Here is an 11204-nt window from a genome sequence, read left to right as displayed (position 1 = left end):
GCCCCAGCCGGCTCGGTTGGTCCCTAGGGCAGGAGAGACCAGCCCTTCCCCGGGGCCGCATCCTGCGCGGAACCAGCTCCCCCGCTCCGCTCTTCTGGGGGCTCTGCGGCCATCCCAGCCCTGTGGTGCTGGAGGACAATGGCCACACCCAGGTCTCATCCTGTCCCTGTCACCGGGACCCCCATGGATCAGGGCCACACCCATTGTGGGGGCTCAGCACCCGAGTCCCATCTTACCTCCCTGGACCAGGACCCAGTCCCAGAGGGTCCCATTCTGCCTTGCCCACCTTCTTGGACCACTGCCACCCCCAGAATAGTTAAGGACTCAGCACCACGGGGTTATTCTCTCCATCCTCCCCAGATGTACAGTCCCCTGTACAGTAGGGCTGTACAGGGACCCCATCCTGCCCTGCCTACAGAGCCCACGGGGACCACCAGGGACCGGGACCACACCCACTGCGGGGGCTCCGCACCCGGGTCCCACCGTGCTGCCCAGGGCAGTACCGGGGGCGCCTGATTCTGCCCGGCAGACCCCGTTAAACCAAGAAGCCACACCCAAAAATGGAGCCGAAGGCTCCGCACCGCGGATGCGACCCATCCGACTCGGTTAAACTGGGACGGGCAACGCCCGGTAAGGGAGCCGGGGGCTCCGCAGCGCGGATGGAACCCATCCGACCCCGTTAAACCGGGACGGGCAACGCCCGGTAATGGAGCCGAGGGCTCCGCACCGCGGATGAAACTCATCCGACCCCGTTAACGGGGTTGGGCAACGCCCGGTAATGGAGCCGAGGGCTCCGCAGCGCGGATGGGACCCATCCGACCCCGTTAAATGGGGACTAACCCCGTTAAATGGGGCTGGGCAACGCCCGGTAATGGAGCCGAGGGCTCCGCACCGCGGATGGGACCCACCCGACTCCGCTAGACGGGGCCAGGGGCTACCCAGTAATGGGGCCGGGAGCTGCGCAGTGCGCACAAGCCCATCCCGACGGGGCCGGAACGGCGCGAGGAGGCTCGGGAGAGCGGGACCAGGCCCGGTTCTCACCATGGCGGCGGTTCTGCTCCGAGGCTCTCTTACAGCACGACTCCAAGGCGGTCGATGTAAGAAACGCAGCAACGGGCGGCGGCGGCGTCGCGCTATATAGGGCGGGCGGGCGGCGGGGCCGGGGGGGCGGCGGCCATTGGCGCGGGGCCGGATGAGGTAATGGCCCCCCCGGCGCCGCAGACAAAGGCGCGGGGGCGGCGGCGCCTCTTTGTTCCGCTGCGGCTCCTCCCGCCGCAGCCCGGGCCGCAGCCGCCGCTCCTGGGCCGGCTCGGGCCGGTCTTGCCTGTCCAGTTTCACGGGGCCCCGTTGCTTGGGGTTCCTGCCTGTGCCTGCTCCCCCTTGCTTCCCAGCCACCCTGTTCCTAGCCTCAGTCTGGTCTCCAATCCCGGCCACACTCTGGTCCCCATCCCTGCTGCACTGTAGTCCTGCTTCCCTGACATGTCCTTGATCCTGGCCACACCCCGGTCCCTATCCCTGCTACACTGTGGTCCGTGTTCCTGGCTGTGTCCCTGTTCTCAGTCACATCCTCATCCCCACCACACCATGGTCCCTATTCCTGACCATACTCCAAATCCCAGCCACACCCTGGTCCTCATCCTCAATGAGCCATGGTCCCTATTCCTGGCCATGTTCTGGTGCTCATGTCCCCAGTCACGCCCTGGTTCCTGTCCCCATTCTGATCCACTCCCTGGTCTTCATCCCCACCATGCCATGCTCCCTGTTTCTGCCTGTGTCCAATACCCTGGCTCCCTGCTGCACCCTGGTCCCCAGTCCTGGCCACACACCGGTCCCCATCTCCACTGCACCATTGTCTCTTGGTCCCAGCCACACCCTGGGACCCACCTCATCCTCCCCATTCCATGATCCCTGTTCCTGGCTATGTCCCCATTTCCAGCCACACCCATGTCCCCAAGGGTCACTATTTGTAACCCCATTCCCTCTCTCAGCCATATCTCTGCAGGCTCCAAGGGTCTTTCCAGACAGGACAGGATCAGCAGCAGCTGCTGCCACTGAAGCCGCTGGCATCGCCTCTCCCCACCTCCACTGGCAAACAGTCTTTTCTGATGTTTTCCTCCATGTTTCCCACATTCTGTGTATCCAGGGGCTGCTTGGGATCCCAGAGCCCTGCTCAGCCCCAGGCACATCCCCATCCGCAATGCGGAGCGCCTGGAGCCGCACACAAAGGGGCCCCGATCCGGGTGCTTCCTGCAGACAAAGGAAGGCTCAGCCCCGCAGTGCCGCATGGGGCGAGGGGGGGATGGACATCGTGCCTGGGGACACAGTCATGGGGACAGGGGCTCCTGGTGGCACCAAGGGTCTGGGAGGGGGCGGAGGGGGGGCACCCCTGGCCTCCCAGCCCCTTCCCATCTCCTTAGGTATGGACGGCCAGCCTTCTCCCACTGACTGCTGCTAGGCAACCACCACGTTGCTAGGAGACTGGTTGCTAGAACATGGGCCATCCCCCCCCCTCCAGCGTCCCCCTCCCTGGCATCCATCGCCCTGCAGGGCTCAGCCAGGGGACACAGAGGGAGGGGTGGAGAGGACAGGGTGGTGCCAGCCCGGCTGGCCAGGCTGGGGGTCTCCAGGGCCGCTATGGGGGGGAACCCTGTGCCAAGCCCTGCTGTACCCCACCAAAGGGACACGGCCCTCTCCTTACTCGCAGCTGCCCACCCCAGGCACTGTCCTTCCTGCCTGTGCTGTGTTGACTGTTGGTAGCAACACGGCGGCTCCTGGTGACGGTTGCTGGGCCCCCGACGTGTTTGCAGCCTGGCAGTGCAGCCTGGCCTGGCACGGCTGGGCAGGGGGCCAGGGGCACCTCCATGCGTCCCCCTCCTGCCATAGGGCCCCTGCAGAGCGGGCACGGCAGTGCAGGGCACAGAGATGTATGGTACAGTGTAGCAGGATAAGGTGCGAATGGCATGGTGTAGCTTGACATGGTTGTGCACAGTAGGGCACAGTGTGGCAGGGCACAATGGCACAGAGTATGGTGGTGCATGACATGGTGTAGCAGGATAGGGTGGTACACAGCACAGTGGCACAGGGTACAGGTGGTATGGCAGTGCATGGCATGGCACAGTAGGATAAGGTGGTGCAGGGCACAATTGTACAGGTTATGGTGGTGCAGGGCATGGTGCAGCAGGATAGGGTGGTACATAGCACAGTGGTACAGGGTATGGCAGTGCATGGCATGGTATAGTGGGATAGGGTGGTGCAGGGCACAATGGCACAGGGTACAGTAGTGCATGGCATGGGAGAGCGTGCTAGTGTGGTGCAGGACTTGCTGTAGCAGGTCACAGCAGTGCGGGGCATAGTGTAACAGGACACAACAGTGCATGTTGTACTGGGACAGGGTGGTGCAGGGAATGGTGTAGCAGGATGTGGTGTAGCAGCACATGGTGGCGCAGAGCATGCTGTAGCAAAGCATAATGTAGCAGGGTGTGGCAGTGCAGACTGCAGTGTAGGGCACCATGGTGGTGCAGCGTACGGTGTAGCAGGGCGGGGTGTAGCAGGGCGCAGAGGTGCAGGGGTGCTGCAGCACCCGACGATGCAGGGATGCTGCAGCACCCGATGCTGCAGGACCTGGGAGACCCTGGCAAGGGGTTGCTGGGAGCTGCACACAAAGGGGCCCCGATCCGGGTGCTTCCCACAGACAAAGGAGGGCTCAGCCCCACAGTGCCGCAGGGTGCGGTGGGGACATGGTCCCCGGGAACACAGCCGTGGGGACAGATGCTCCTGGTGGCACCAGGGCTCCGCATGGGGAGGGGGCACCCTTGGCCCCCCATCTCCTTAAGATATGGAACAACAGTTGTCTCCCTGCCAACTGTTACTAGGCAACCACTAGGTTGCTATGAGACTGGCTGCTAAGACATGGGCTCAGTCCCCCTCCCACCCCATATCCCCCTTTCCGTCATTGATTGCCCTGCAGGACTCAGCCAGAGGACATAAAGGGCGGAAGGGACAGGTTGGTGCGAGCCCAGCTGGCCACAAAGGGGGTCCCTGATGCCACCATGGGGAGGACCCTGATGCAGGGGACACTGCCTCCACCACCGCTGCCACAGAACCCCTCAGCACTCCAGGGTCTGTGTCATGTCGCTGTCGCCGAGCCGAATCTGGGCTGTGTGGGTGACCATGGGGACCTTGGGATGCTCACGGTGTCTCTGGTTCATCAGCAGTTGTGGGGCTGCGGGGTCTGTCTGCCCTTGGCTATTTTTACCCATATTTCCCACCTGTGACCACGGGTCTGTCTGTCTCCTGTGCAACCCTATGAGGACCCTGTGGGTGTGGAAAACCTTGCTGAAGTCAAGGGAGACATCACTGCCATCCCCCATCCATCCGTCTGTCCCATCGTGTTAGGCAGTCAGGTCGCTTAAATACAACATTCCCTCGCGGAATCGGTGCTGCCTCCCCCGGTCACCTTCCTTCTCTTGGAATGCCTGGGAATGGCCTCCAGGAGGAGCTGCTCCATCACCTTTCCAGGCATGGAAGGGAGGCTGGACCGGCCCGGGGATCCTGGGGCTGGGGCCCCCTTGACCTTTCTGAAGACAGGAGGGCCGTTGGCTCTTTCAGTCCTCCGGCACCTCCCGTGACTTTTTTGTTCATTTGTTTGCTCTTTTTTTTTTTTTTTTTTTTTTTTTTTAATAAATAAAATGTATCTTTTGCTTGGTTGCTTTTACCACAAAAAAAGATGATTTTTTTTTTGTTCCAATTCCCTTTTGCCTCTTGCTCATTGTTCGCAGCCGCTCGGGCGCAGGGGAGACATGGGGACATCCAGAGCGGCCCCTGGGCAGGGCGCCCGGTGTGGCCGGGGGGGCCCGGAGCCCACGAGGGAGCCGGGCAGGTGACACCAGGCTGCGCTGGGAGGTCCTGGCAAATGACACCGCCCGTCGACCGCCGAGACTCCCACCCTGGCGCTACCGGTGCACGGGATACATGCGTGGGTCCGCGCAAGGTGCAGGGATCCATGCAAGGGAAGGTCCATGGGACAGGGGACCGGCTGCTCGCTGCAGGCAGCCGGCCCGAGGGGGTCGCACCGCCGCTACCCCCGGCCCGCGCCGCTCCGCCCAGCTCCGCCCGTGCTCTCTATGCTCCTCCGGGCGCCCCGTCGCCGCGGCGCCCCCTGGCGCCCAGAGGCTGCCGGGCGGCCTCGGCCAATCCAAGGCCGTGTGCCGCGCTGGGCCCCGCCTCCCGCGGCGCCCATTGGTCGGCGCGGGCCCGGCGCCCAATCAGCGCGAGCGCGATGCTACAAAGTGGCGGCGAGGGGAAGGCGGTAGCGCCGCGGGTGTTGGCGGGTGCGTGCGGAGGGGGGTTGGGGGACCCCGACGGATGTTGTGGTCCGGGGCGGTGTTGAGGGTTCCCAGGGGGTGTTGTGCGCATGGAGGGACTGTGGGGGGCTCCCTGGGAATGTTGGGGAGGTGTCGGGAGTCCCCGCAGGAGTGATGAGGGGATCCCAGGGAGTGTTGAGGTTCCCTGAGGGGTGTTGGGGCCCCCCTGCGGTGTTAGGGAAGTCCCTGGGGGTGCTGGAGGTCCCCGTGAGGGAGGTGGGGGAGTGTTGGAGGTCCTCGTGGGGATGTTGGGTCTCCTGGTGTGTGTTGGCTCTCCTGGGTGGGGGCTGCGCAGTTGCCCCCCCTTATGGTGGAGCCTTGGACCCTATTGGTGACCGTGGTGTGGGGGGGTTCCCTTGCGGGTGTCCGTAGAGGAGCCCTGAGGTGGCTGGTGATGAGGGGTTGGGTGTCCCCAGTTTCCTGACACCCACATCCCCACAATGTGGCACCCCAGGGCACCATGGCTGAGCAGCTGCAGCCGTTTGTCCCCTCCGGCACCAAGGAGAAGCTGCTGCAGGCGGACAGACGCACCCCCAAAAGCACTGCGGAGGGGTGCGGGCTGGCGCGGCGGGTGCCCCTGTGCTCCCTGTCCCCTCAGCTGTGGGACCCCAGCTCCACGTGCAGGTGAGAGCCCCTGGGAGGGGGCTGAAAGCGGCCACCTCGCTGCACGTGCGGGGAGGCCCCTCGGGCTCACGGGGCTCCTGTGTCTCTCAGCAGCACCCGGCAGGCGGAGGCAGCTGCTGCCAGCGCCACCAAGGCAGGTGAGTGACCCACAGACCCCCATGGGTCTGGCTGTCCCCCTTGGGGGTCCTGGGGACCTTCTCTGCCCCCTAAGGAGTCTCTTGCCCCTTATGGGGTCCTGGCTGCCCCTCTCTGGCCTGGGGGCCTGGCAGTAACTCCGACTGTCCCCTGTCCCCCGCCGTTGTCCTTGTCCCCACAGGCTGCAGGTCCCCCCTGGCAGCAGCCCGCGTCACTGTCCCCTACATGCCCTCGCCCTTTGGCTCTGCCCGCCGTGTGCCCACCACCCAGGCTGAGGTGAGTTTGGGGACAGGGGCAGCCCGGAGGCCTGGGCCCTCTCCTGGGGTCCCAGCAGCACCTCTGCTCCCTGCAGCTCTCCAGGGAGCCGCCGCCCTCCTTCTCCACACCTCGTGCCCTGCGCCCGCCGACGAGTGCCAAAAAGGTGGGTGCCCCCTACGCTATGCCACGTGGTGTGAGGGGGTGTACCCTGCTCTGCGTCACTGCAGGGGGGTCCTCTCTGTTGCTGCCAGCCCTGCTTACGTTGTGTCCTCTTGCAGACTCCCCTGGCAGAGCGCGGCAGCCCCCTGCCCGTCCTCACCAAGCGTCCCCTCGGCAGCCCCCCCAGGGGCACCGTGGAGGGGTGCGGGCTGGCGCGGCGGGTGCCCCTGCGCTCCCGCAGCCCCCAGTGCCCCCGGCCACAGGGGACCAGCCCTGCACCCAGGTGAGGGGCCTCTGGGACTGCTTGTGGGGCGGGGACCAGAGTGGGCTGAGACCAGCCAACTCGCTGCATGTGTGGAAGAGGCCTGTTGGGCTCATGAGGCTCCTGTATCTCTCGGCAGCATCTGGAAGGTAGAGGGGGGTCCTGCCAGCGCCACCAAGACAGGTGAGTGACTCCCACATCCTTTGGGGGGGGGTTTAGTTATCCTATGGGGACCTTCTCTGTCACCTAAGGAGTCTCCGCTGCCTCTTAGGGGGTCCTGGCTGCCTCCTGGGGTCTGGCAGCAAGTCAGACCCCCTCCTTCTTGTCCCTGTCCCCACAGGCTCCAGGTCTCCTGTGGCAGCAGCCCGCATCGCCATCCCCTGTCTCCCCTCACCCTTCGGCTCTGCCCGCCGTGTGCCCGTCACCCAGGTGGGGATGAGTTAGGGGGCAGGGGGAGGAGGGGAGGGAGCCTGGATGCCTGGGCCCTCTCCTGGGGTCCCACTGGAGCCTCTGCTCCCTGCAGCTCTCCAGGGAGCAGCCACCCTTTTCCCGCACACCCCGTGCCCAGCGCCTGCCCGCCAGTGCCTGCCAGGTACGTGACCCCCACCCCATAACTACTGGGGGGGGGTGCTCTGGAGGTGAGTGTTGGAGCCCTTGGGACCCTGCTGCGGGAGAACTAGGTTGGCGGGGGTGGGTTTGGGCACATGCTCCATGTCATGGGTACAGGGGCTGGGGAGGTTGTGAGGGGACTGTGGAGATGAGGAGTCTCTTGGTTTTGGGGGGTGTCTGTGGGGCTCCCTTGGGTGGATGTCCCTGCAGGGTGGGATGGGCAGGTGTCTGGGGGAGGAGGGTGTCAGTCCTGCTTGTGTCCCACAACCTGTCCCCATGTCCTTGCACAGGAGCGGGACAGGCAGGGCAGTGTCCCCGTGCCCCCCACCACGGTGGGAGCCCAGCTGGGCTGCAGCCCCCGCCCGGGCCTGGGGACAGTGCTGGAGCAGCCACCGCCGTCCCCGCTGGAGCTGGTTGTGTCCACAATGGAGCTGACGCCGTCCCTGGTGGAGGAACCGCATCTGGGGGCCTTGCAGGAGCCGGTGACATCCCTGGATACCGGTCCCCCCCCCGGCAGCCTCCCCCCAAGCCCGACAGGCAGCCCGTGCGGCCCTCGGCCACTGTGACGGCTCAAGGCACCGGCACACCTGGCTCCTCCGGCAGCCTCAGGAGATGCTGTAGAGCCACAGCCCCCCCGTACTGAATAACCCCCCTTTGCACTCGCGGGCTGTTGCTCCAGTAAAGCCCCTTTGCACTCGTGGGTTGTTGCTCGGTGGTCTCTTGTCCTGGGGCTGTCGCTGTCCCGCCTTGTCTCTCCCAGCGCTGTCCCCGAAGGCGCAGGGGTGTTGGGACAGGGGACCGGCTGCTCGCTGCAGGCGGCCGGCCCGAGGGGGTCGCACCGCCGCTACCCCCGGCCCGCGCCGCTCCGCCCAGCTCCGCCCGTGCTCTCTATGCTCCTCCGGGCGCCCCGTCGCCGCGGCGCCCCCTGGCGCCCTGAGGCTGCCGGGCGGCCTCGGCCAATTCAAGGCCGTGCGCTGCGCTGGGCCCCGCCTTCCGCGGCGCCCATTGGTCGGCGCGGCGTCCAATGAGCGCGAGCGCGATGCTACAAAGCGGCGGCGCGGGGCGGCGGTAGCGCCGCGGGTGTTGGCGGGGTCGCAAGGGGGTTGGGGGAGCCTGGCGGGTGTTGTGGTCCTGGGGCGGTGTTGGGGGTTCCGGGGGACTGTTGTTAGGGGATCCAGGTAGGTTGCTGGCATTCCCCGAGAGGGTGGTGTGAGCCTAGAGGGACTGCTAGGGATCTCTGGGAGATGTGGTGTGAGCCTAGAGGGACTGCTAGGGATCTCTGGGAGATGTTGGGGGTCCCGTGCAGATGTTGGGGATCCTCCTGGGGGTATTGGGGGGATCACATGGGAGTGTAGGAGGGACTGGAGGGGTATCGGGGACCGCGGGTGGAGAGAATTCCTTTGAGCAGAGATGGGGTGTTCCTGGCGAGTCCCATAGCACAGCTGGAACCAGAGTGGGGGTCGGGAAGGGCACCCTCTGGTCGATCCCGGTCCCCTCTTTGCCCTTCTCACCCTGCAGCCCCACACAGCCAGTGATGAAGGGGCTGAGGACTCGAGGGCACCGGAGATGGGAGCAGAGTCCCCCTGCCACAGCCGCGACGGGGCCAGGGGAGCCCGTGGGGGTGCACGGTGTCCCCCTTCCCTCCCTCCTCCCCCGGGACCCAATGAAACCTTGATTGCACTCGTGGGTTTCCCGCTGCCCTTCTAGGGCACCGTCCCAGCCCAGCAGGACTGTGCGGTGTGACACTGTAGTGTGTGTGTGGGGGGCACTCGGACACCTGCCCCCCCCCCCCCACAAGCCCCTAGGCTCTTCTCAGTTAGGTGGGGGGCACAGCTCCCTCCCTGGGGTGTCCCAGGTACCTTCTGCGTCTGCCTTGTCCCCCTGCGCCCCCCTTCTCTGCACTGGTTCCCAGGGTGCTTGGCATCCAGGTGCCAATTACGGCGGCCGCTGGCGTGCTCATTACCGCCAGCGACGCGCGGAGTGGTGACAGGCAACAGACGGGGCCAGCGCTGTAGCACTCCGGGATGCGCACAACACTCTGGGACACGTGTGGCCCCCCAGGTGGGTGCCAAGGCAAAGCCAGCAGCTGCATGTCCAAAACTGGAGGGTTTTATTGGGAAGTGGGGGGGCAAATAACAAGTGCAACAACTGGATGTGTGTCAGGGAGCCCAGCATGGGGCCGCTGCTCGGCAGTGTGGGTGTAGCGAGGGGTATACAGTCTGGCAGGTGCTGGCATGCAGACGGCTGTATTTACACAGGGATGCCAACGGGCAGCATGCACAGGGAGGTGGTGTGTGGAGGGGCAGTGCAGGGCAGGTAGTATGGGTGTAGCCCTTGCAGCTACAGCCGTGCCTGGGTGCAGGGACAGGGAGTGTGCCGGGGTGGGTGGGCATGTGTGCACAGCCAGCTTGTTCCCAGGCTGCCCGGCACCGTGGCACCAGGAGGGGAGAAAATGACCTCCATACATCTGCCTCCAGAGCCTCCGTGGGGCTGGGGGCTCCCTGCCCTGCCCCGAGCACTGGAAACCCCCTCCCCATCCCCAGCGATGTCAGGGGGCCGCTGCTCAGTCTGGGTAGATGATGAAGCCGGAGAAGGTGCTGTACTTATTGGTGTTGCCGCCATGCACCTTACCACCGTCCAGCTTGACAAACACCTCGTCGCCCACGTCCAGGTGCAGGATGACGCTGTTGCTGGCGTAGTCATAGTTCTGATCAGCGTCCTGGGCGATGGCACTGGCCCTCACCTGGGGGGAGACACAGCCGTGAGCTCCCTCGCATCCTGGACAGGGATGGGGACTGAGCCGGGGCAGGGAGGAAGCAGCCGTTCAAGGTCACTCACACAGCCCGGCTGACATGTAGCTGGGACAGGGACCCGCACGTCCAGGTCCTCCCTGGCCCCCACGTGCCCCGGGTCCGCTGGGGACACTGGAGGTGACAATCAACCGCGGGGGGCCTGGTGCCCCCAGTGGCGCTGCGGGAGATTTGGGGGCCGGCACCAGCCCGTGTTCCCCTCCCGTGCCCCCTTCTCCATCCTGGTGTCGCACCCTGCCGTGTTACCGGGCGCTCCCAGTGCCCGACAGAGCCCCCGGGACGGGAAACAGCTCCCTGCGGAGCCGGCAGCGGTCGCGGCCGATCAGTCTCTCCTAATAAACGGGAAATGTCGACGGCGGCCGCGGCCCCGCCGTTACCGGAGTCGCCGCCGGCACCACCCGTCCCCGGAGCGCGACGACCGAGGCACTTGCCGCTCCCTCGGCACGGGCGGAGGCGGCTCCCGGCCGGGGCTCGGTGGGGCCGCCGTTCCCGGCGGAGCTCCCGAGTTTCCCTAAGGGGCCAACGCCGCGAGCCCCGGTGGCGCCGCCCCGATATGCTCGCAGCGCCGGGACCTGGCCGACTGTTTTGTGCCTGGAGCCCCGGGAGGTGCCGCGCTGGGAACCGGGCAGGGAGAAACCGGGCAGGGGGAGTCTGAAGGGGGCAGCGGGAGGGGGCACGGGGAGGGGCTGGGGGCGGGCGGGGGGCCCGTACCTGCCCGTTCTTCATGAGATCAGCCCACATGCTGGTGCCGTCGCCGCCGCGCATGAGGACGTGGTAGGTGAAGAAGTAGATGCCGGGCAGGGGACAGGTGAACTTGCCACTCGACGGTTCGTAGTAGTTGCCCACGTTGGTGACCACGTCGTCGAAGCGCAGCACCTCGTAGCCCTCGTGCGGCTTGCGCAGCCCCGCGTAGAAGGCGATTTTAGGGCTGTAGAAGGAGGGGATGTAGCCGCCCGGTCCCGGCCCCGGCCCCGTCGTCGCGCC

The 11204-nt window shown here is 65.9% G+C and overlaps 2 protein-coding genes and 1 long non-coding RNA gene across 3 annotated transcripts in view; 1 reads left to right on the top strand and 2 right to left on the bottom strand.

The window, feature by feature from the left end:
* Positions 1–1105, bottom strand: part of LOC112954234 (tubulin alpha-1A chain) — a 3618-nt gene extending 2513 nt beyond the window's left edge. Inside the window, exon 1 of the mRNA XM_026047374.1 lies at positions 1042–1105. Coding sequence (XP_025903159.1) covers positions 1042–1044 — 3 coding nt within the window. The 5' untranslated portion in view covers positions 1045–1105. The remainder of the gene's footprint in view (positions 1–1041) is intronic.
* Positions 1106–6091: 4986 nt separating this feature from the next.
* LOC112954232 lies at positions 6092–6734 on the top strand. The gene is made up of 4 exons (XR_003250671.1): positions 6092–6124; positions 6304–6398; positions 6475–6543; positions 6659–6734. It is a non-coding gene; the product is annotated as an uncharacterized LOC112954232 (long non-coding RNA).
* Positions 6735–9970: 3236 nt separating this feature from the next.
* Positions 9971–11204, bottom strand: part of C1QL4 (complement C1q like 4) — a 1547-nt gene continuing 313 nt past the window's right edge. The window contains exons 2-3 of the mRNA XM_026047380.1: positions 10932–11204; positions 9971–10153 (exon numbers count right to left, since the gene is read on the bottom strand). The exon at positions 10932–11204 is cut by the window's right edge and continues 55 nt beyond it. Coding sequence (XP_025903165.1) covers positions 9974–10153; positions 10932–11204 — 453 coding nt within the window. The 3' untranslated portion in view covers positions 9971–9973. The remainder of the gene's footprint in view (positions 10154–10931) is intronic.

This window comes from Nothoprocta perdicaria, unplaced genomic scaffold (assembly GCF_003342845.1).
Source record: "Nothoprocta perdicaria isolate Ctin4 unplaced genomic scaffold, notPer1 scaffold_497, whole genome shotgun sequence".
Lineage (NCBI taxonomy): Eukaryota > Metazoa > Chordata > Aves > Tinamiformes > Tinamidae > Nothoprocta > Nothoprocta perdicaria.
This window is presented reverse-complemented; position numbering and strand designations above follow the sequence as displayed.